The 24,588-nt window shown below is 41.9% G+C and overlaps 1 protein-coding gene across 11 annotated transcripts in view; it reads right to left on the minus strand.

The window, feature by feature from the left end:
* Positions 1-18,665, minus strand: part of LOC133109918 (SAP domain-containing ribonucleoprotein-like) — a 33,768-nt gene extending 15,103 nt beyond the window's left edge. Inside the window, exons 1-14 of one of the 11 annotated variants that reach the window (XM_061219663.1) lie at positions 18,561-18,665; positions 17,689-17,748; positions 14,492-14,551; positions 13,793-13,852; positions 13,213-13,272; positions 6,301-6,400; positions 5,868-5,914; positions 4,962-4,991; positions 4,710-4,780; positions 4,020-4,068; positions 3,571-3,641; positions 3,200-3,237; positions 2,767-2,792; positions 2,008-2,076 (exon numbers count right to left, since the gene is read on the minus strand). In XM_061219663.1, the coding sequence (XP_061075647.1) occupies positions 2,008-2,076; positions 2,767-2,792; positions 3,200-3,237; positions 3,571-3,641; positions 4,020-4,068; positions 4,710-4,780; positions 4,962-4,991; positions 5,868-5,914; positions 6,301-6,400; positions 13,213-13,272; positions 13,793-13,852; positions 14,492-14,551; positions 17,689-17,748; positions 18,561-18,650 (831 nt within the window). In that variant the 5' untranslated portion in view covers positions 18,651-18,665. Of the gene's footprint in view, positions 1-2,007; positions 2,077-2,766; positions 2,793-3,199; positions 3,238-3,570; positions 3,642-4,019; positions 4,069-4,709; positions 4,781-4,961; positions 4,992-5,867; positions 5,915-6,300; positions 6,401-7,531; positions 7,667-13,212; positions 13,273-13,792; positions 13,853-14,491; positions 14,552-15,196; positions 15,257-16,600; positions 16,661-17,688; positions 17,749-18,560 lie in introns of those variants that run through there. The other 10 variants (XM_061219662.1, XM_061219664.1, XM_061219665.1 and 7 more) reach the window with 10 other exon arrangements.
* Between the last annotated feature and the right edge of the window lie 5,923 nt (positions 18,666-24,588).

A 24,588-nucleotide genomic window follows, 5' to 3' on the forward strand; every position in this document is an offset into this window, starting at 1 on the left:
TTCCAAAAGCACCTACAAATGGCAAAGCTTGCCAAATTAAGAAACACACTTCTCTTTTATGCTTTCAGTTGCTCCTTTGTCCTTTGAGTGGACATTTTTGTGTCATGACGAATACCCTCCAAGGATTCCCTCCGTGTAGTGTTCAAAGCCAGATAGCAGCCACTGTTGTATGGTGGCATCCCCTCCAATCCCCTCCACCCTGGGATCATGGTGCTTTTAAAACGCATCAGGGCCTCCAGAGTTTTGAGAAAAACTAAGTTGCATCTAATCAGGCTACAATTATTTCATTGTACTAGCAACATGCAAGAGTTTTGAATGATGGGAATCATATGGGTATTGTGTACACTACCACATTAACCACACATAGCAACAGCTATCATTTATTAAATCACTTTGCACATTTTCCAAAATGACAAGCATGTCTTAGCAAAATCATCTACGTGCAACATTCAAATTCTGTTGTAGCAAATTCCAATTATTCTTGCCATGTTTATGTATCATTAACCATGTTAAATATGAAATGTATATATTTTACTAATTTTATTTCTTTTTAAATCAGACAACTATTTGGAACATCATTAAGAGGAAGAGCACTGGTGAGCTCAGTCATCAAAGAGGTCCTGGCAGGCTAAGGAAGACCTTTACAGTTGAATTCTCACCAAAATGAAGAAAAATCTAATGCCTGTCCAGCTGAACAGAAACATTGTTCAGGAGGCAGGCCGAAATGCATCGGTGATTACGGTCTGTAGAAGACTTCACACACAGAACTACAGAGGTTACACTGCAAGATGAAAACCACAAGTTACCCCCCACAAACAGGATAGCAAGGTAACTATGTGCTAAGAAGCACTTAAGAGCGTGCAGAGCTCTGGATAAAGGTTGTGTGGACAGATGAGACTGTATTGGGACAGTGACACATTTTGTTGTCGTTTTGGCTCTGCACTCCAGCACATTGGATTTGAAATAAAACACAGAATACGAGGTGGTGTTTTATGTGCTGGAGTACAGAAATCAAACAAACTGATTTTCAGCTTTAATTTGAGGATTTTTACATCCATAGGGTGTGAACCTTGTAGAATTGCAGCCGTTTTTATACATAGTCGTTGATTTGGCCAGTCAAGAACATTAAACTTTTTTGACTCTAAATGCAGATGGCACTCATAGAATCAACTCTAGACCTTTCGCTAGGTCTTTTATATTCCAAGAAACGCTTGAGCAGTCAACTGTCCAATTACTTTTGGTCCTCTAAAACTGGGGGGCGGGGGACTCCATACAGACTTAATAAAAACGGCTTATGCTATTCACCCAATATGGATGTAAAACCCCTCAAATTAAAGCTAAAAGTCTGCACCTTAACTGCATAGTCATTGATTTAGTTGAAATTCAATGCGCTGGAGTACAGAGCTGAAACAAAAAATGTGTCACTGTCCAAATACTTAGACTGCACTGTAGGCATTTAACTATATACATTTCTAGAGCATAATATATATATATATTTTTTTTTAAATGCTTTCAAAAATCTGCTTCCACAAAATAATTTGCCTTCAAGTAGGCTGCCAGGCCCCTTCCTCATCAATGTCAAGTTTTATATAATTCCGCAAAACTGAATGCAGCACTAATGATGTGGGGAACATACGGAAGCGATTACACAAAACTTAACGGGGCATTGTAGTCAAACTTTCTATTTACAAGGCAATATATCCAAGTATTTACACAGCTGTTAAATGAGAACTGTACAGTGTACTCTGTAACTGCGAGCAAGTACTGGGTGCTATACAAGCCCCAGCTCCTACACAAGCCCCAGCTCCTATAGAACGTGTGTTTATATGCAGATACCGGGGCTACGCCTGACAGGAGATGAAGCGTAGGCAGTAGGCAGGCCCGCAGTAGGCAATGGCTGATTTCAGATACAGGGCATCCCCACTTTAAAGAGCAGCAATCATCCCCACAAGATCTTACAAGCAGTATATCAACAGAAGTGGAGCGCACTCCCGGGCGACGACTCACCTTCTTGGAGACGGAGGAAACGTTCATCCCAAACCGCTGGGCCCGTTTTTTCAGGGTGTCCACGTCCACCTAGCGCCACGGAAAAAGGGCAACAGTTAACAACAGCACCTCCAGCAGTTCAACAGAGCTCCGCCTGTTCAGCCGCACGCCGTGCCCACTGCTGCCACATCCATCCACAGTTCACTGCATGTACAGCACAAATGACTGCAAAAGGATGGCTGGGTACTGTACAAACGGTAGACAGCAGACAGTGGACCTGTGACAGTTTGTCCCTGTTTCACCAGTCTAATGACATGCAATCAATGAGTCACAGCATACATCCATCCATCCATTATCTTAACCCGCTTATCCTGAACAGGGTCGCAGGGGGGCTGGAGCCTATCCCAGCACACATTGGGCGAAAGGCAGGAATACACCCTGGACAGGTCGCCAGTCCATTACAGGGCACACACACCATTCACTCACACACTCATACCTATGGGCAATTTAGACTCTCCAATCAGCCTAACCTGCATGTCTTTGGACTGTGGGAGGTAACCGGAGTACCCGGAGGAAACCCACGCAGACACGTGGAGAACATGCAAACTCCGCAGAGAGAGGCCCCAGCTGACGGGGATTCGAACCCAGGACCTCCTTGCTGTGAGGCGGCAGTGCTACCCACTGCACCATCCGTGCCGGCCACAGCATACAGGTATATACAAATGTTTTGATGCGAGCGTGTCCCCCCCCCAAAGAAGCAATATATCAGTAAATACTCACTGCTGGTTTGCTGTTCGCAGAGGTGCCTGGAATGAAATTTCAACTCGGTTAACAATATAATTATAATAACAATAACTGCGTGGACAAAACATTTCTCAGTAACAATGGTCTCGTTTCAGTCGAACATTAATATCACAATTTTAGGCTCTTTATTGTAGGACAATGCGTGTCACTAGTGTCACAGTCATGCACCTTAACCACTACGCTACAGGCCTCCCTGTAGCGTAAACAGTCCCTAGCAACACATCTTATGCACACGTGCAAGCACACATTTTCTGGCTTTGCACCCACGAAAGGAAAGTTTTACTCAAAATAAACAGCGAGACAGCTACTAGCGGTTTAAGTCATATGCAGACATCAGACATAACTATTGCCTTCATTTATATCGGTTAGATTTGCTGTGCCAGCATGAAAAATGAAGTGATGTACTCACCTTGTGTGGAAGTGGGTGACACGACAGGCAAGCCAAACCTAAAAAGGGATGTTACATTACACAACATTACATTACACTACATTACATTCCATTAATGGCATTTGGCAGATACTTATCCAGCGCAACGTACAGTTGATTAGACTAAGCAGGAGACAATCCTCCCCTGGAGCAATGCAGGGTTAAGGGCCTTGCTCAAGGGCCCAACGGCTGTACAGATCTTATTGTGGCTACACCGGGGATCGAACCACTGACTTTGCGGGTCCCAGTCAATACGTGGATTTTAAACTCCCAGCAGAAAGCATGGCTACTGGAGTGAGCAGAAACCCTCACAGGCCCCGTTCTCTGCATCACGCCATCGGAGGCTTGCTTACCTGGCAGCGCGGGCGGCCATCTTGTTGTCCCCTCCGGTCAGGTTAAAGCGCTCAGCCCTCTTCTTCATCTTCTGCGAATGAGTTTAAGAAATAAAAACTAAAACATAAGTGCAATAAAAAGTGTGTGCACGCTTGTCATACAGCATGTGTGTGTCGGTGTGTGCATGCGTACATAGAAGGGGGGGATTGGTCCATGTCTGTATGCGAGAATCGGTGTGTGTATTCGGGGAGAGGGTTGTGCATGTATGTGTTATCACGGTTTAAATTTGTGAAAATACAGCACTTCAAGGTGGGAGATTTCCTTAACTGCGCAGAACACTTGTTCAGCATGAATTTAAAACACGAGACATTGCTCTGGTATACCAATATAATGCAGCATTATCAGACATACAGAAAGGATTACTTGGAAAATAGCACTTGAATATAAGATGGATACAAGGGCTAAATACCTCCTCCACAGACAATGCCTGAGGAATTTTCACCACCTTCACAGCATCCCTGGAGAAGACAGAGGAAGAAAAGCCTTAGGCCACGAATGAGCGGCTTCCCTTGGACATGGAACTAGCCTGCCACCTTCTGGTCATAAAATGAACCACACATCAGCGGGGAATTTCTATGAGCAGGGATCATCAACTCTGTTGGTCAATTTCACATCCAGCCCTGGTCTCCTGGGTAATTAGTGCACATTATCACTATATTTTAGTAACTGCAGCAGGTATGCTCAATGGAGATTTAATGTCCAGGATTCTGGTAACTTTCTAAGGATTATAAAACATTCCCTGAATCCAACAGTTTCATTAAACTAATAATAAATCAGTAATTTGTTATTTAGCTTATGGCATTTGGCAGATCCAGAGCGACATACAGTTGATTAGACTAAGCAGGAGACAATCCTCCCCTGGAGCAATGCAGGGTTGAGGGCCTTGCTCAAGGGCCCAACGACTGTGCGGATCTTATTGTGGCTACACCGGGGATTGAACCACCGACCTTGTGGGCCCCAGTCGTGTACAGTAACCACTACACTACAGGCCGTCCACAGTTCCATTAAGGAGGACCTGTAAAATTTTGGTGAAAATACATCTGGAATAACAGATTCATAGAATAATAGACAACGGCAACAAGCGAAGAGAAACACTCACTGATCAGGGGAGGCTTCCCCAGCCTTCACCGGGCTCTGCTTCGGAGATTCCACCACCTTTGGAAGATCCTCCTACAGTCAGAGGAAAGGAATTATTAGGCTATTATTATTATTAGTATTATTATTATTATTATTATTATTATTATTTGATATATAAGGTGCAGTCATGTGGCACAGGAGAGAACACTGCGATGTATGCAACTGGCAAAGTGCCATGGATCATTTTGAAAAGAGGTTGATGGGAGCTATTTACCAAGATCTGGACTTCATCTCCAATTACGCTCTGTCAAATGAAATGCCCCCATTTGAGTTAATAGTGTTCAAATTCTTAAAAGGTTTTCTGGCTTCCATTTACTGTTTCCTTTCCTCAATTAAATGAATTAATGTCCTTAATCCTTATAAGTAAATAAATGCAGAGGAGACAAAAAAACAGCAAAGGAAAGCTTTTATAATAATTGCAACATCCTCGTTCACTGCAATATATTTTTTCTGCAACATCATTTATTTTCTGGTTGAAGGCCCCTACACATGCACTCTATCCCATAATATTTTTCCTTCCTTCACATTGTACATCCTCAGTTATACTGACACGTCAACTTTTCTGTGTTTGCGTGCACTTTCCTGAATCAACAGTTTTTAAAAAATGTATTTGAACAGGGAACTGAGACAAAGTTTTTTTCTGTTTACAAAGTGACAAAATTCTGCACCAAAAATATGAAAACAAACCACAAATTGTTAAATAGAGAAAATAAAATGCATTAAATTGTTATCATCAGAGCATCAATACCACATTTGTTTAAAATGCTACATGCTTTCAATATATAACAATTCCACATTTTTCCCCCTGCCTTTTCTTAAAGCAGATGTAATTCTTCAATAAGACTGCCATTGACTGCAGAAGACGGCAAAATAAAACCTAAAATACTTTACGACCATTGATTGTTGTGTAACTGAACTGTTTTTGAATATAAAATAATATTTTTATGCAGCACTTTGAGATTTTTCATTCAATGACAAGCACAGAATTTTTATTACAGTAGTAATTTAATACAAGCTAAATCAGGACACTGCAATTGAATGCCAGTCCGACTTTCGTTAACTGCAAAATTCGCCACAAACAGAATCCAATGAAAACACTAAATTCAAGTGAACGGCCTACCTCTGTCTCTTCTCCCAACACCTCTTCCTCATTCATCTCTTCATCTCCTGTTTTGAGACAGATCTCAAAATAAATGTTACACAGTCGTACATTCATTAATTAACAATTATTAACAAATTGCAAGAAGATAATTAGGCCACTTAACATTTCAGACAAAGCAGTCGGTATTGTGAAAATGAAGAGCGCTGTGCGTGTGTATATATGGGGTGTAATGGTACACGTATTTATACAGAGGTGTTTGCTAAGGGAATTTTGGTTTAACATGCTGGGCATACGCTGGGCTGCTATGTTAAAGACACAGGCGGGGAAGTGGCCGCGTAAAAGGCAGAAGTGAAAGGGCGCTAACATGGGCATGCTAGCGAGGGGATGCTAGCGCGCCCAGCACCGGCGCACCAGTGTGAATGCAGCCGGATGCAGAGCGCCGGCGCCTCACCGTGCTCCTCCAGATACGCCTGAAGCCGGCCGATCAGCTCCCCTTTGTTCCCTTTGATGTCCAGGCCCCTGGCCGCACATTCCTGCTTCAGTTCAGCCAACTGGAGATGAAGAATACACGAACAACAGTCACCCTAGCCGCACTCTAATTCCATCTCCAGTTACTGGATGAGGGCTTGCCGCATGTACAATCCAAAAGAAGTTCTCCTGAACAAGGCATTCAGTCAATCTCGCTGTTGTTGTGAAGCGGCAACTGGTCAACATCTCTACAGATAGATAAACACAGCTATTTGGCATGATAGCTAAACTTTATAAGCCAACCACAGATGTATTATCTACAGAGTATAAACCTAAACCAGAGGAATCGAGTTAGGCTACGCCTTCGAATTTATCGTTATTGGGCATTAGCTAACCAATGTTCCCAACAAAACATGCACTTGTCAGTAACTTTCAATTAATAAAACTAGCCATGTTCAATCAATACAACTTGCCGTGGAATGATAATGAAACGGTAGGTAACGTTAACACGTCCTTTATGCCACACGCCGTCAACAGTGCTGGAAATGTTTGCTACCAACATTAGCCAAGTTCTTTCATTCATTACCACATGTATTCGCGTATTTTTTCGATTTCCTCAAAGCATCAATTCTGCACCAGCAACAAGTAATACGTCAGAAACAAATTAATTGGACCAGTATTTTGATGGGTGACCATGTAAACACAGACTATTGGGAAACAAAAGCTAGAGATTATTGTTAGCCAAGCTCCTAGCATTGTGTAGTTAGCTACATATCAGTAGCAACTAGCTAGCTAACATTAGCTGGGTAAATAGCGAAGTTAGTTCCAACGTTAACTTGCGTGTAGTGTACATATCACAGGATCACGTTAGCTAGATACGGATAGGCTAACGTCTGCGTTACTTTGAACATTTGCAAAACGTGTAGCTAATATTTCAAGTCCAGCACAGTAACGAAGATGCCTCACGTTAGTTGGCTATAGTTAGTTAACTGGTCACACTGACAAACGTTAGTCTAACAACGTTAGCGAGCTAAGCTATCGTAGATGGAACAGCTATGAAACGTTGGGTGTTTCGATTCATTTGTTTTTCATTGAGTAAAACCAGGTTATCAAGCATAGCAGAATAATTTAATTCGTATGATATTTGAAAATACAGTTTGGTTCGAGCATTATCTGAGTAAAAGTACAATCTGTTTTAGAATTGAGTTTCCCACCTTCAGTTTTTGAAGCTCAACAACCTCCGCCATCTTGTTATAATTCGGTTGCTAGATTTCTATTGGATGCTTTCACTTCTTAACAGTCTGCGTCTGCGTCTACAGTCTGGTGCGTTACGTCACTTGCGTTGAGGTCAGAGCCCATGCTGCTGCGCAGACCTCTTGCAAACTTCCTGTAATCAGAGTGTTCTATCTCGATGGTGCTAAATCCTGCTTTGTCTGACGTAAATGTCAATTTACCACGGAAATTCATTTAATTTGCACCATTAGCACAGGATAAATGCATAAACATGTCCATAGTGTCCTGACAAGTGTCGAGCAGAAACGTATTACGAAGTCACTTCAATCATTTTAATATATATGTTACCACAAGAGGGCAGACGAGAACGAGTACAGAATGTATAAGACTCAATAAAACTTTCTGTTATTCGGCACTCCAGCACATTGGACTTGAAATGAAACAATGAAAATGGATACATAAGCATTTTATCTGCTTAAGTTCACTCAAATGCTTCCAAACTCATTGGATGGCACTTCATCCCACAGCAAGGCAATGACCCCGAACATATACCAATGCTACATTTTTTCCTAATGATATTTTTTCCCCAAGTTATTTGGTAGACTCATTGTTTAGCCTATGTCTGATGTCTCAGTTTTTCAGCCTCATAATTGCTTCCTGTCATTGACAACTCTGCACCTCATGTTCCATCCATCCTGAACAGGGTCGCAGGGGGGCTGGAGCCTATCCCAGCATACATTGGGCGAAAGGCAGGAATACACCCTGGACAGGTCACCAGTCCATCGCAGGGCACACACTCATACCCATGGGCAATTTAGACTCCCCAATCAGCCTAATCTGCATGTTTTTGGACTGTGGGAGGAAACCGGAGTACCCGGAGGAAACCCACGCAAACACGGAGAGAACATGCAAACTCAACACAGAGGCCCTGGCCGACGGGGATTCTAACCCAGGACCTCCTTGCTGTGAGGCGGCAGTGCTACCCACTACACCATCTGTGCCACCTGCACCTCATGTTGACAAATGCTAATAATAATAATAATAATAATAATAATACAAGGCAACCAAAAGCATGCAATCAAAACGAGATACTGAAAGCTTTCTTATATATGCACTGATTGAATACACCTGACTAATCAGAAATAGCTGAGATGCCAACAGTTCAATCACTTTTGGTCCCCTAAAATGGGGGAGCTATGCATAAAAACAGATGTAGTTCCTTCACATATTGCCTGCACTTTAACCTCATTATTCATTGTTTCATTTCAAATCCAGTGTGCTGGAGTAGAGCCAAAAAAAACCCCAGAAATTGTGCCACTGTCCAAATACTGCACTGTATGAAATATTAGTAAGATAATATAACCTACTGAATTATTTTTATTTTCACTTCATGTTTAGGACATTTGTGGTCTTTGTGTCATATCCTGTCATATGAGGAAACCAAGACCTGTCATTATTACATCATCTTTTTTTTAACACTCATATTGGTGGCCTGCAGCATAGTGGTTAAGGTAAATGACACGCAAGCTCGGTGGTTATAATCCACAATGTAGCCACAATAAGATCCGCACTGCTGTTGGGCCCTTGAGCAAGGCCCTTAACCCTACATTGCTCCAGGGGAGGATTGTCTCCTGCTTAGTCTAATCAACTGTACATCGCTCTGGATAAGAGCATCTGCGAAATGCCAGTAATGTAATGTAACAACAGTGGACAATGACGTTACCTTAATTGCACAATTTTTATGGACACTTACTATTACCTTAATTTCATGATGATTTACTACCCTAGCCTCATTTGGCCCAATTCTGAATTATTTCCTTTTTACTCACACATCAGTATGGAAAATACCACAGAAAATCTTTTTTCTTCAATGGGGGGTTTTTACTCCATGCTCCTTCCTATATATGGTGTACCACGTTTAGTGTTCTACGTTGATTTCACACATCCTTGATGTTGAGTATTCACAGTATTTTGAGTCTGGATATGAACCCAGTGTGTTCAGTTTCTAGGATATAAACAATAACTGCCTTTCTCACAATCAACATGAGGAAGCAAGTGTACATTGCAAAAAAAAATCTGTTGTGTTGAAACAGACAGTTCTGTTTTTCAAACACTGTATTCACTTGGATCCGGCCCACTCTCCATATTGCGTAAATTTAAGAAAATATTGATTTTAACATTATCATGGTAATGGCTTCATAAAATACCACATTCCGGTCCCCTGTCCAGGTGTAGAACCCCCCATTCAAATCCATATCTCTGCAGGTTGGCATACATAGCATTTCATCAAATAGGTCAGACAATTTGCATACAGTAATAAGTCATTTTGGCCAGCTGGCCACTCCTGGGAAGATACATCACTGTTCCAAGTGTTCTCCGTTTGGAGATAAAGGCTCTCACTGTAAGTTTAGCAGCTGAGAAATGGCTTTGATCATAGCATAGGTCAAAACTTTCTGGTCACTACAGTCTGATGGTAAGGTTCAATATGAGTGAGATTTAGATACAGTAGGGCTAGTTGCAATGAAGCCTTTCTGTGTTCAATCAAACTACCCATTACATTTGGTTAATTGGTTGATTGAATGACTAAGGAGACAATTTTCACATGTGATATGGGTGTTTGATAATTTTTTATGACAAAAATGAAAATTCTAATTAAAAAATGTGTTTTGTGCTTGCTTACTCAGTTTCCCTTTTTCTAATATTGCATTTTGTCTAAATACATGAAAAATACATGCAAAAATAGAGGAAACCAGGAAGGGGGCAAATCATTTTTCATGGCACCATATAACAAAGTGCAATGCACAAGTTTCATTCGGACAACTAAAACTATCAGCAGGTTCCAATACATTTCACAGATTGTAGTAATTTTTGTCCACTTATTATAAACTTTGGAATTTGTCATTTAAATATCCATTAATGGACAGGTTATGTATACAGAAGGAAAATGGTCCAAAGTAGCTTATGGCTTACAGAGTGTCATTATCTTTAAAAGAACTCACAGCTCAATTTAGCAGCATGGCGTGGTGCACCTTCCTGGATTTAATTGGATATCAGATGTGCATGCTGCATGCGAGTACCACACTAATGGGTTTAGTTGACAACTGCACATGTAACCTCTGCAACAGATCATTGTGTAATCTGTTGAATCTCAGAAAGGCTACAATTATATATAATGTAATTACATTGCAGCACAAACTGTCAACCCTTAATAAATGTGTGCCATAGCAAAGGAAAATAACATCATTTTTTGTCTCCTAAACTCAGTCTCAGATACATTGAGTTACTGTCAAATCCATTTAATGTTTTCTGTATAAGAGTGGCTCATCCACTTCAGTATCATGATACTACAGGTTTATCTGGAAACCATTTTTTGCATATGAATAAGTGACACACCTGATGTCAACAATGCAAATATTGTTCAACTACTCAAATTAAGTATCTTACCCTAATGAATTCAATAAATCCATTACATTACATTATATTACATTATTGGCATTTGGCAGACGCTCTTATCCAGAGCGACGTACAACAAAGTGCATACCCATAACCAGGGATAAGTTCGCTGAAAGACCCTAGAGGGAAGTACAATTTCAATTGCTACCTGTACAACAAAGATAAGGACGAGGGCCTTTTTTTTTTTTTTTTGAGAACAAAGAAACAAACAAACAGAGCAAAAGTGACCAAAGTTAACTATCCAAACACTGCTTACCTAGCCAACTAAGAATACCGATACACAAAGCAAGTCACAGAGACAACAATTAAGGTTCACAGGGAGGTAGGGAGGGATGGGAAGAGGTGCTGCTTGAAGAGGTGCGTCTTCAGCTTGCGCTTGAAGGTGGGGAGAGATTCTACAGTTCTGACCTCAACGGGGAGTTCGTTCCACCACCGAGGAGCCAGAACAGACAGTAGTCGTGAGGGTGAGGTGGAGGTTCGGAGAGGGGGAGGTGCCAAGCGGCCTGTGGAGGCTGAACGAAGAGGTCTGGCAGGGGTGTAGGGTCTGATGGTTTTTTGTAGATAAGCTGGGGAAGACCCTTTAACTGCTTGGAAGGCTAGCACCAATGTTTTGAATTTGATGCGAGCCATGACAGGCAGCCAGTGGAGGGAAGTAAGCAGGGGGGTGATGTGTGAGTATTTGGGAAGGTTGAAGACCAGACGAGCTGCTGCATTCTGGATGAGTTGGAGGGGTCTGATGGCAGACGCTGGGAGGCCAGCCAAGAGGGAATTGCAGTAGTCCAGGCGGGACAGAACCATCGCTTGGACCAGGAGCTGGGTCGAGTAGGGGGTGAGAAAGGGGCAGATTCTCCGTATGTTGTATAGGAAGAACCTGCATGACCGGGTCACCGCCACAATGTTCTCGGAGAGGGACAGTCTGCTGTCCATCACCACACTGAGGTTCCTTGCACTGGATGACGGCGTGAGTGTGGTGTCCCCGAGGGAAATGGAGAGATCCAGATGGGGAGAGGTTTTAGCAGGGATGAATATCATTTCAGTCTTGCCTGGGTTGAGCTTTAGATGGTGGTTGTCCATCCAGCTCTGGATGTCCCTCAGGCAAGCAGAGATACGGGCTGAAACCTGCGTATCAGACGGCGGGAACGAGACAAAGAGTTGGGTATCGTCCGCATAGCAGTGGTAGGATAGCCCATGTGCAGTGATCACAGGGCCAAGGGAGCGAGTGTGAAGAGAAAAAAGAAGCGGGCCTAGGATTGAGCCCTGGGGAACTCCTGTGGCGAGGGGCCGAGGTGTCGATACCGAACCAGCCCAGGCAACCTGGAAGGAGCGACCAGAGAGGTAGGACTCAATCCAGTCCAGGGCTGTGCCACAGATGCCCGTTGCTGACAGGGCAGACAGGAGGATGGAGTGATCCACAGTGTCGAAGGCAGCAGAGAGATCTAGGAGAATGAGGACAGAGGAGAGGGAGGCTGCTCGTGCGGCATGGAGTGACTCACTGACGGAGAGGAGCGCAGTCTCTGTCGAGTGGCCCGATCTGAAGCCAGACTGATGGGGGTCTAGCAGGTTGTTGTTAGAAAAGAAAGAAGAAAGTTGAGTAGAAGCCAAATCCACTGAGCTTTTTTAATTTTCAGATATGTGCTTTCTGAACTGTTGGGGCCCAAGTATTATAATGATGATGGCGGTGGTGATTGTTCCAAATGTATAACCACAAAGAAATTTGATGTAACGCAAAAAGAGCTAGAGGATGGAATTCCTTCGGTAATGGATATTCACATTTTCAGTTTTGATGAACAGCTAGTCCACCAGTTGACCAGCAGCCTGCTCTTCTAGCTACATTTTACATAACAACTTGATCAAGGCTGTCTGAGATCAGGAGCAAGGAGCCAACCAAAGTCTGCAGAAGAACTGTGGCAAGTTCTCCAACATGCTTGGAACAACCTCCCTGTTGATTGTTTTAGCCAATGCTGTCCTGCTGTTCTATATCTCAGAGAAGTGATGCAGTTTTAACGCCGAAGTCTGATCACAAAAAATATTGATTTGATTCAGTTTTTAACTATCCTGCCAAATTAATAAAATGTCATGTAAAATGTATAGTACGCTTATTTAGGACCTTTCATTTAATTATTTTTTAAAGAATCTTGTGTACAGAACGTTACGCAGGTGCCTAAGACTTCTGCACAGTACTGTATGTTGCACTTTATGAAGGTGTTACCTGGTCATCCTGTGTGTATGTCTGTGTACTTTCCTCATTTTCTTCATGGGACAATCCCTCCTACCAAACCAAAAACAACAGTACATTTCTTTTAGCATTATGGCATTTAAGGAAAAATGAAACTGATATGGATTACGGTCTCTCCATAGCAATAATGTTAACACCATATGGGGTTTGAGTTGTGTTACCATACTGAAAATAGGGTTAAGATTATTTAAACTGTGTTTTCAACACTTTAAACTGGTCAACCAGTTGTTCACCAGCTGACCAGCTGATATAGTCAACTAATCTACCAGCTTACTCTTCTAGCTTGACCAGTTTTGTCCAGCTAGTGTCAAAAACACATCTTAAACCGTCTTAGAACCCATCTTGGAATCCAGCTGGTCTCAGTTGGAATTTTCAGCCGGTTGTGTATTCAGCTACATAGAAGGTATTTTTATACAAGTATATTATAGAAATGAATGAAACTGATAAGATTTGCACATATTTGGGGATTTTCATTTTCATTAACTTAAAAGAGCATTTGTTTCATTGAACTTTAAAAACTGAAAATGTATTTTGCACCTTAGGAAGGTGTTACCTGGTCATCCTGTGTGTATGTCTGTGTAATTTCCTCATTTTCTTCATGGGACAATCCCTCCTACCAAACCAAAAACAACAGTACATTTCTTTTAGCATTATGGCATTTAAGGACTTCCCTCTAGGGTCTTTCAGCGAACTTATCCCTGGTTATGGGTATGCACTTTGTTGTACGTCGCTCTGGATAAGAGCATCTGCCAAATGCCAATAATGTAATGTAATGTAATGTAAGGAGAAATGAAACTGATATGGATTACGATCTCTCCATAGCAATAATGATAACACCATATGGGTTTGAGTTGTGTTACCATACTGAAAATATGGTTAAGATGATTTAAACTGTGTTTTCAACACTTTAAACTGGTCAACCAGTTGTTCACCAGCTGACCAGCTGATATAGTCAACTAATCTACCAGCTTACTCTTCTAGCTTGACCAGTTTTGTCCAGCTAGTGTCAAAAACACATCTTAAACCGTCTTAGAACCCATCTTGGAATCCAGCTGGTCTCAGTTGGAATTTTCAGCCGGTTGTGTATTCAGCTACATAGAAGGTATTTTTATACAAGTATATTATAGAAATGAATGAAACTGATAAGATTTGCACATATTTGGGGATTTTCATTTTCATTAACTTAAAAGAGCATTTGTTTCATTGAACTTTAAAAACTGAAAATGTATTTTGCACCTTAGGAAGGTGTTACCTGGTCATCCTGTGTGTGTGTCTGTGTAATTTCCTCATTTTCTTCATGGGACAATCCCTCCTACCAAACCAAAAACAACAGTACATTTCTTTTAGCATTATGGCATTTAAGGACTTCCCTCTAGGGTCTTTCAGCGAACTTATGCCTGGTTATGGGTATGCACTTTGTTGTACGTCGCTCTGGATAAGAGCGTCTGCCAAATGCCAATAATGTAATGTAATGTAATGTAATGTAAGGAGAAATGAAACTGATATGGATTACGATCTCTCCATAGCAATAATGATAACACCATATGGGGTTTGAGTTGTGTTACCATACTGAAAATAGGGTTAAGATTATTTAAACTGTGTTTTCAACACTTTAAACTGGTCAACCAGTTGTTCACCAGCTGACCAGCTGATATAGTCAACTAATCTACCAGCTTACTCTTCTAGCTTGACCAGTTTTGTCCAGCTAGTGTCAAAAACACATCTTAAACCGTCTTAGAACCCATCTTGGAATCCAGCTGGTCTCAGTTGGAATTTTCAGCCGGTTGTGTATTCAGCTACATAGAAGGTATTTTTATACAAGTATATTATAGAAATGAATGAAACTGATAAGATTTGCACATATTTGGGGATTTTCATTTTCATTAACTTAAAAGAGCATTTGTTTCATTGAACTTTAAAAACTGAAAATGTATTTTGCACCTTAGGAAGGTGTTACCTGGTCATCCTGTGTGTATGTCTGTGTAATTTCCTCATTTTCTTCATGGGACAATCCCTCCTACCAAACCAAAAACAACAGTACATTTCTTTTAGCATTATGGCATTTAAGGACTTCCCTCTAGGGTCTTTCAGCGAACTTATCCCTGGTTATGGGTATGCACTTTGTTGTACGTCGCTCTGGATAAGAGCATCTGCCAAATGCCAATAATGTAATGTAATGTAATGTAAGGAGAAATGAAACTGATATGGATTACGATCTCTCCATAGCAATAATGATAACACCATATGGGTTTGAGTTGTGTTACCATACTGAAAATATGGTTAAGATGATTTAAACTGTGTTTTCAACACTTTAAACTGGTCAACCAGTTGTTCACCAGCTGACCAGCTGATATAGTCAACTAATCTACCAGCTTACTCTTCTAGCTTGACCAGTTTTGTCCAGCTAGTGTCAAAAACACATCTTAAACCGTCTTAGAACCCATCTTGGAATCCAGCTGGTCTCAGTTGGAATTTTCAGCCGGTTGTGTATTCAGCTACATAGAAGGTATTTTTATACAAGTATATTATAGAAATGAATGAAACTGATAAGATTTGCACATATTTGGGGATTTTCATTTTCATTAACTTAAAAGAGCATTTGTTTCATTGAACTTTAAAAACTGAAAATGTATTTTGCACCTTAGGAAGGTGTTACCTGGTCATCCTGTGTGTGTGTCTGTGTAATTTCCTCATTTTCTTCATGGGACAATCCCTCCTACCAAACCAAAAACAACAGTACATTTCTTTTAGCATTATGGCATTTAAGGACTTCCCTCTAGGGTCTTTCAGCGAACTTATGCCTGGTTATGGGTATGCACTTTGTTGTACGTCGCTCTGGATAAGAGCGTCTGCCAAATGCCAATAATGTAATGTAATGTAATGTAATGTAAGGAGAAATGAAACTGATATGGATTACGATCTCTCCATAGCAATAATGATAACACCATATGGGGTTTGAGTTGTGTTACCATACTGAAAATAGGGTTAAGATGATTTAAACTGTGTTTTCAACACTTTAAACTGGTCAACCAGTTGTTCACCAGCTGACCAGCTGATATAGTCAACTAATCTACCAGCTTACTCTTCTAGCTTGACCAGTTTTGTCCAGCTAGTGTCAAAAACACATCTTAAACCGTCTTAGAACCCATCTTGGAATCCAGCTGGTCTCAGTTGGAATTTTCAGCCGGTTGTGTATTCAGCTACATAGAAGGTATTTTTATACAAGTATATTATAGAAATGAATGAAACTGATAAGATTTGCACATATTTGGGGATTTTCATTTTCATTAACTTAAAAGAGCATTTGTTTCATTGAACTTTAAAAACTGAAAATGTATTTTGCACCTTAGGAAGGTGTTACCTGGTCATCCTGTGTGTGTGTCTGTGTAATTTCCTCATTTTCTTCATGGGACAATCCCTCCTACCAAAACAAAAACAACAGTACATTTATTTTCGCATTATGCCATTTAAGGAGAAACAAAACTGATATGGATTATGTTCTCTCCATAACAATAATGATAACACCATATGGGGATTAAGCAGTAGTCCAGTGTTACCATACTGAAAATAGGGTTCAGATGATTTAAGTTGTGTTTTCAACACTTTAAACTGGTCGACCAGCTCTTTACCAGCTGACCAGCCTATATAGTCAAAATGCGGATTTGATCATGAAATCTCACAAAATGGAACAAAGATCTCTCAAAATCAGGTGAGTTTTACGGGCTAGGATTAATAGTCTAGAGCATGAAAGCTTTGGTCAGGTTTTCTTTTCTTATGTGTCCATCAGAAATATTTTGCAATGTTAAACAGCTAAACAGACTGACAGATATATTTCAACAACAATTTTTCCTCATCTCTTCTGGAATTGCCTTTGATCATTGTATACCAAACCTATGAATTTGTCTGAATTAAAGCAGTTCGCTAAAGTGGGCTAAAATTCCTCCACAGCAATGTGAAGGATTCATATCGAATTATAGGAAGCATTCAATTGTGTTATTGCAGCTAAGGTTTGTGCAACCAATTATTTAGATTAAGGGGGTAGTTACTTTTTCACAGGGGTCATATGGGTGTTTGATTACTATTTTAATGTATTTAATGAAAAAATGTATTTTAAAATGTGTTCTGTGTTTACTGAGGTCGCCTTTGTCTAATACTACATTTTCTCTAAAGATCTGAAACCATTCAGTGTGACAAATGTGCAATATTAGAGGAAATCAGGAAGGGTCAAACACTTTTTCACGGCACTGTACACGTCGAAACCATAACACCCCCTCCACCATGTTTCACAGATGAGGTGATATGCTTTGAATCTTGGGCAGTTCCTTTTGGCCTTTACACTTTGCTCTTGCCATCGCTCTGATACAAGTGAATCTGGGTCTCATCTGTTCACACAACCTTTTTTTCCAGAACTCTGCAGGCTCTTTTAGGTACTTCTTAGGAAAGTGTTACCTGGTCATCCTGTGTGTATGCGTCTGTAATTTCCTCCTTTTCTTCATGGGACAATCCCTCCTACCGAAACAAAAACAACAGTACACTTCTTTTAGCTTTATTCCATTTAAGGAGAAATGAAACTGATATGGATTACAGTCTCTCCATAGCAATAATAACACCATATGGTTTGAGTTGTAGTCCAGTGTTACCCTGCTGAAAATAGGGTTAAGATGATTTAAACTGTGTTTTCAACACTTTAAGCTGGTCAACCAGTTGTTCACCAGCTGACCAGCTGATATAGTCAACTAATCTACCAGTTGACCACCAGCTTACTCTTCTAGCTTTACCAGTTTTGTCCAGCTTTCAACACATCTTAAACTGTCTTAGAACCCAGCTGGTCTCAGTTGGAATTTTCAGTTGGTTGAGTATTCAGCTACATAGAAGGTATTTTTATAAAAGTATATTTATAGAAATGAATGAAACTGATAAGATTGGAACATTTTTGGGGATGATGTAATTTTCATTAACTTAAAAGAGCGTTTGTCTCATTGAACTTTATAAACTTTTCTAAAATGTATTTTGTACCTGTACCTTTAAGAGATTTTGCATTTTATCATGAATTGTCACAAAATGGAACGAAAATCAGGCGAGTTTTACAGGCTATGATTAATAGTCTCGAGCGTGAAAGCTTTGGTCAAGTTCTTTTCTTATGTGTCCATCAGAAATATTTTGCAATGTAGCCAACGTGACTGAGTAGCACAAAACATGTCGGCGAAGTAAAGGTGGCACGCACTACCCATTTCGCCATCGTTTCCTTAAATGGGATTTATTTAGTGCGTTTTAGCATTATTCTGAAAATGGAAGGCCTGCATGCCGTGCATATGTCATACCTGTTGGTAGCAATTTCTGACATTAGAGGTTGGCAAAGTCGACAAACTGGGATTCTGCCACACAAAATAGCCTAGTTCGCAGTTACCCATATAGCCTATTCAAAGTTAAAGAGCATGGTTAAGACTGAGTGAAGCAACCACTGAGACTAGGACGCTACGCCCAGTTGCACGTTAGCCTCGGTAAAAGCCTCCCACAAACAGGGCGAGACTCCATTCCAATGTTTCGCATACTGGCAACGTAATCCTTCAACAAAGGGAGGCTCCAAGCATAACCGTCGCTATACATCAATAATATACATTTAAACCGTGAATATTAAACTAGTAGCAGTTACATTTTTAATAATGCACTCCGGGTCGTTGGAAAAAGTGGGGACACCGAGAAAACGGACTCTTTCTCGGGGAATGAGTGAAGATGAGTCCCTTCGACACTTAATTAAAGAGGTAAGCGAGAGGATATTTGCATTTTATGACAAGACTTTGTTATGTTTGTCTGACCAAATATTTGATGTCGGCTGTTGCGGTTTATGCAACAATGTAGCCTAATACAAAAATAAAGCATTACAGAGTATGTTAAACAACGTTTGTGCCTTCACTAGGTTATTGTTGCCTGGTAATTCAACATACCATACACGAATCATTTCTCGTTTCTGTTTGTTATACAGTTTGGCGATTAAAAGATAGCGACAGCCACTTTCTTATAGGATCTGATTGAACAACAGGCTACACGTTAATGGGGTTATTTTAGCTAACTGATTAGCTAGCCTTTTGGAGGCTTCCTTTGTTTTATTTTTTTTAAAACCTTAAGTTGTCTAACAAATATTGTGTTCATGCCAACAACTTAGAAGAAAATGTGAAACCGACGAAAAGAAGTTGTATTGTATGTAATTTCACTTATGTTTACACTAGACTATCTGGAATGGGATTGCAACGTCACTTTGATTTTCATGTTTTGCACGTTTCCGTCACCATTAGATTATGCTCGTACTTTACCGGAAAGTCACTTCACAAAGCGCACGTTTTCCGATCCTTTTTGTGCGTAGAGTTATCGCTAGGACACTTGAAATGGACTTTATTCATTATTCACACTTCTGCCCTTAATTTGATGTCTGTTTGAACTCGCAATTTAATCAGATTTAATTTAACCACGCGTAGCCTACCTGCTCTTTTCCAGCGATCGAAGAATGCATACTTTGAGCCATTTCGTCTTGTAAGGTGTGCACTTGTCTAGTCATGTAGCTAGACGTTCGGGGGGAAACATGTAAAGTGCTGCTACAGTACTGAATGACATAGGCATGATGGAAACCCGTAAAGGTTCATGAAAATGCCATACAAGTTACATAATACGTTACGCAAACCGGTACTGGAGGCTGCCTTTTACTGGCAAATGTTATTAATTTCCTCATAACGGGGCTGATAAATTAGCATTTTCGCTTCAGAAAAGGGGCGTTTCAATAAAAAAGCATTCTACATTCTAGAAAATTATTTGTTGTTAATTTGGTGTCACAAGCCGCACTCCCTCTCACAGAAGTCATAGAGGGCGACAGACCCGTGTTGCTACAGTATTAGAAAATAAACTAGTCTACAAATAGTTACAGCGCATTTTGTGAATTGATCGTTGATATTGCAAAAACGATATGGGGTTTGCAGTGAAAATCTCAGTTAAGGCATCTCGAATGGCAGTAAGCAGCACGATGATATGTATTGTTATAATAGACCTGTTGTCCTTTGTTTATCCCTTCGTCCTATCTTGCAGACAGGCCCATTTAAAACAGATGGGCTGAGCAGGAAGGATGAGCGTCTGTGCGGTTGAGATTAGTTTTATTAATATGTTCCCACTGCCCAGCATGGGAACCTCTCCAATAAGTGTTGAGCCATTTCCTATTTTCCTATCCGAGTTAGACCTCCTCCTGGCAAAAGATATTTGTTTGTGCAAATGTCTACTTGACCAGTACTGTACACTCTCTGTTTAGGATAGGTTGCACACAAAGTGGGGTGACGGATAGATGGGTAGTGGAGGGAAAAACTTTGAGTGTTTTTTGTATCTGCTCCCTGCATCAGGCAGAGGGATCAGCCAAGCGCCTGACCCGTGCTGACAGCAAAGCGGGCTCCCTCAAGAAGCCACCCCTTGGTGAAAACCAGGTAAAACTGCAAAGACCTTTTAAAATTTTTTATATCAGTCATGTTTTTGTCTAAAAATGCTAACGAACAGTACATATGAGGGCTCTGATTCAGCTGTGTATGGGACTGTATCAGTGCGCTTCAGTTTGTTCTGTGTGCCACTGTGAGTTGACAAGAGTGAAAGTGGTCATAACACCTTTACATTAGAGTTATTTATATGACACGTTTATCCAAAGTGACTTAAAGTTGACAAGCCGTTTCCCAATTCACACAGCTACAGTAGATGCCACAGAGGTGACAGGAATTTTCTGTACCACCAGATCAGATATGTCGTCAACCGTTTTTATTTTAAATATAATATTTCACCCACTATTACATCAACATAAAAAATCTCATGCTGCAACAACTGACTATAATTGACTGCTGATTTTTTTTAGGTGGAAAACAGAAACCAGTTTAGTCAGATGCTTTTACCGAAGGGAGCTTATGAAAGAAATTCGGATCCAAGATAATGTGTGGTGGGTTTACGGAGTAATCAGCTCCTTTAATTCATCCATTAAGTCCTGAATAAGGAGGCAGTGGGGGTTGTGACAGGGCAGCAGAGTTGGTGTCTGTGGCAGCCTGTAGCGTAGTGGTTAAGCTAAATGACCAGGACCCGCAAGGTCGGTGGTTCGATCCCCGGTGTAGCCACAATAAGATCCGCACAGTCGTTGGGCCCCTTGAGCAAGGCCCTTAACACTGCATTGCTCCAGGAGATCATTTTCTCCTGCTTAGTCTAATCAACTGTATGTCGCTCTGGATAAGAGCGTCTGCCAAATGGCATTAATGTAATGTAATGTAATGTGTCTTAGGAACCTCTTTGGTGAAATTCTGTTCTGAAATCAAGCGACTTCTCAGACAGACGCACGTAAAGCGCTGTGGCCATGTTTGTTTTATACATATTTTTAAAAATGCATAAATCAGGGGGGGTAATACATTTGTCACAAGGGAGGACTTTCTGTCCGCAGTAGGATTTAGAGGTCTGTGAACAGCGGTTACTGTGGCCCGAGGGTTGCAGTCTGCCGCAGGGATGGGAATGGCTCTCCTGGGTTCCAGCAGTTCTGCAGAGCACATTCTTGCTAGCAGCCACTTTTTCAGTGACACTTTTGCATACTTTAGTAAGAGCTGGAACAGGTCAAACTGCTATGCATCAGCTTTAACTCCTTTTGTACATTGTCTGCACAGGCAATTTAGTTCCAGATATCAGATGGGATGTCAGGTCTAAATGTGCGTGCTGAAACTTGTTCAGTAAAAGTCTAATTATTATACACCTAGAAAGAATGTTCATTGTGGTCAAATTGTTTTCGGAGGTGACAAGTCAATGGCAGCAATAATTTCTTCATTGTGGACCTCAATCAATGGAGTCAAACTCCAGTCCTGGAGGGCTGAAGTATCTTCGGTTTCCTGGCTTTCAGTTTGTTTCAGCGTGATTGATTAGTTAAAGTTGATTGGTTAAAGAGTCCACACACATGGTCATTTAGCATACAATAAAGTGCAAATCAGAAACAGGGACAAGTGTGTTGAAGACCCAAGAGGTAAGTATGCTTCCATGTCCCAGAGTGATCACAGAAAAAACTTGAACCTTTGAAGAATAATCAGCTACATATCTTATGTAGGACATTTGGCTCCTGAAAGAAGAAAACCACAAATCCCTTTAGACACTACAGCCCTCCCCCTGACCTGAGGAGATCTGCAGGCCTGAGGCTAATCATGACTTCATGTTTTTTTCCTTCATAGGCTGAAGAGGAGCTGATCACAAATTTCCCAGAAATGGTAATTATTTACAAGGAATCAATTTCACCGGGCTTATCGGCTCTGATAATAATTCTACCGCATCTCTCTCCGTGGCACTTTGGTCACCCAGAGAACTGCTCCACTTTGCTTTGCAATGCGCTGTAATGGGGTCATGCAAACAAGCCTGGGAAGTGCTTTCTAAATGTGGTTCTCCACCAAATGAAAGCTGAATTGGCGCATACAAATGCCTGTAATGGATAACCGTACAGTTGTCGCTCCAAACACTTCCTTACCTACACTGTGGCAGGCTGTATTCATGTTCACTGAGGGGTGCTCAGAGCAGTAACTTCCTTGGTGGCACGTTGCGTGCTTCGTTGGTTGCCATAGTAACACCGTGTGTGCTACTGTGCTTCCGCTAAAAAAAAAAAAACATTAGCCTGTCAACTGAAACGCCAAATGCCTGCTAACGGACTGATAGGAAGTTATGTAAATGAATGGCCCCTTCAGGCTAAGCATTATTTTGAAGGAGGTTATTGCATAGCCATTTCCAGGCTTGTTTGTGTGGTCCCGCTTCACTGCATTGTGGAGTGGATTGGGTGGTTCTCGGGTTGATGAAAGCTCCACAAAGGTTATCAAAGAATTGAGTTCAATGAAAAAAAACAACAACAAAAAAACAATAGTTCTATCATGTTTTTCTTTTTTAACTGAGCTAACTGGTCCAACCAGCCATAGGCTACACTCTCACTCCAAATATAACTTCTCATTATAACCAAATGCTGCAAGTTCTTTAATGTGCTGATGAGGCTTCATCCATCAAATGTTCTTTGCTAGTTTTTTTGTGTCCTAATAAAGCGTGCTCTAGAGCTTTCTCAATTGGTTCCTGTGAAACAGCCTTCATCGACATCACAACAAAGGCACTTGACCACAGGCAGGATAGACCTAATTATAGCAGATAAAAGCAGAGTGGCAGCTATGCCTATAACATGTATGTGCTGGGCACAGTGTGTAACAATCATTTTTAGAGAACACCCCTTTAAGTGGGCTTGGTCAGCATATGCAGATGTTTGAGCATCTTATAGTCACTGGCAGTATTGTCGTGAAACATTGAGAGGTGAGTAGAGAATATTGGTGGGTGACAGCGTAATGTTTATATGCCTCCACAGTTTATAAGTTCATACCTCAACTGTCACAAGTAATGCCACAGTACTTCTGTTCATTGGCTATATTGCCGTGAGACCTAGCTTATGTGGCTGATATTGATAATAAACAGCCATATCGGAATGTGCAGCTGTGTTGCAATCCTTTCTTTCTGCTCGCCGTGTACACACGCACGCCCGTGCACTGGAGAGGAGCGTCGTAAGCGTGAGTTCACGCATAGCAGGCGGCGTGTGGACCTGCTGACATCTGTGGGTGGGTGTGTGTGTGCCTGCAGCTGGACCTGCGGGAGGGCTATGAGGAGGTGGTGCAGGAGCTGCGGGGGCTGGAGGTCCAGCGGGAGACGCTGTTGTTCCAGGTGGACTGCCTGCAGGACGCCCTGGAGGGAGCCGAGGAGATGCTGGCGGAGGCACGGCGAGAGGCGGACAGCGCCAACGAGGTACTCCGCCCCGTCGCCGAAACGAGGGGCCAGGCCGGGGGGCTGGGGCTGGGGCTGGGCTGTTGCCGGTGCGGGGCTGTACTGTTGCCGGGGTAGGGTTGTGTCGTTGCCGGGGTTGGGCGGGGCCGTTGCCAGGGTGGTGCTGTGCCGTTGTCGGGGTTGGGCTGGGCCGTTGCCAGGGTGGGGCTGTGCCGTTGGCGGGGTAGGGTTATGCCGTTGTCGGGGTTGGGCCGGGCCGTTGCCAGGGTGGGGCTGTGCCGTTGCCGGGGTAGGGTTGTGCCGTTGCCGGGGTTGGGCCGAGCCGTTGCCGGGGTGGGGCTGTGCCGTCGCCAGGGTGGGGCTGTGCCATTGTCATACAGCAGGGCGGTTCCACAGGCAGGTGGCAGCCGGTAATCCCACGGGCCTCTTGCGCTGCAGGAGCTGGAGCGGGAGCGGCAGGTGAAGAGGCGGCTGGAGGAGTCGGTGGATTCGCTGAAGGAAATGGTGGCCGCGCTCACGGAGGAGATCCAGAGGCTTAAAGAGGTGACCCGCCGTGTTTACACA

Source organism: Conger conger, chromosome 14, assembly GCF_963514075.1.
Source record: "Conger conger chromosome 14, fConCon1.1, whole genome shotgun sequence".
In the NCBI taxonomy this organism is placed as follows: domain Eukaryota; kingdom Metazoa; phylum Chordata; class Actinopteri; order Anguilliformes; family Congridae; genus Conger; species Conger conger.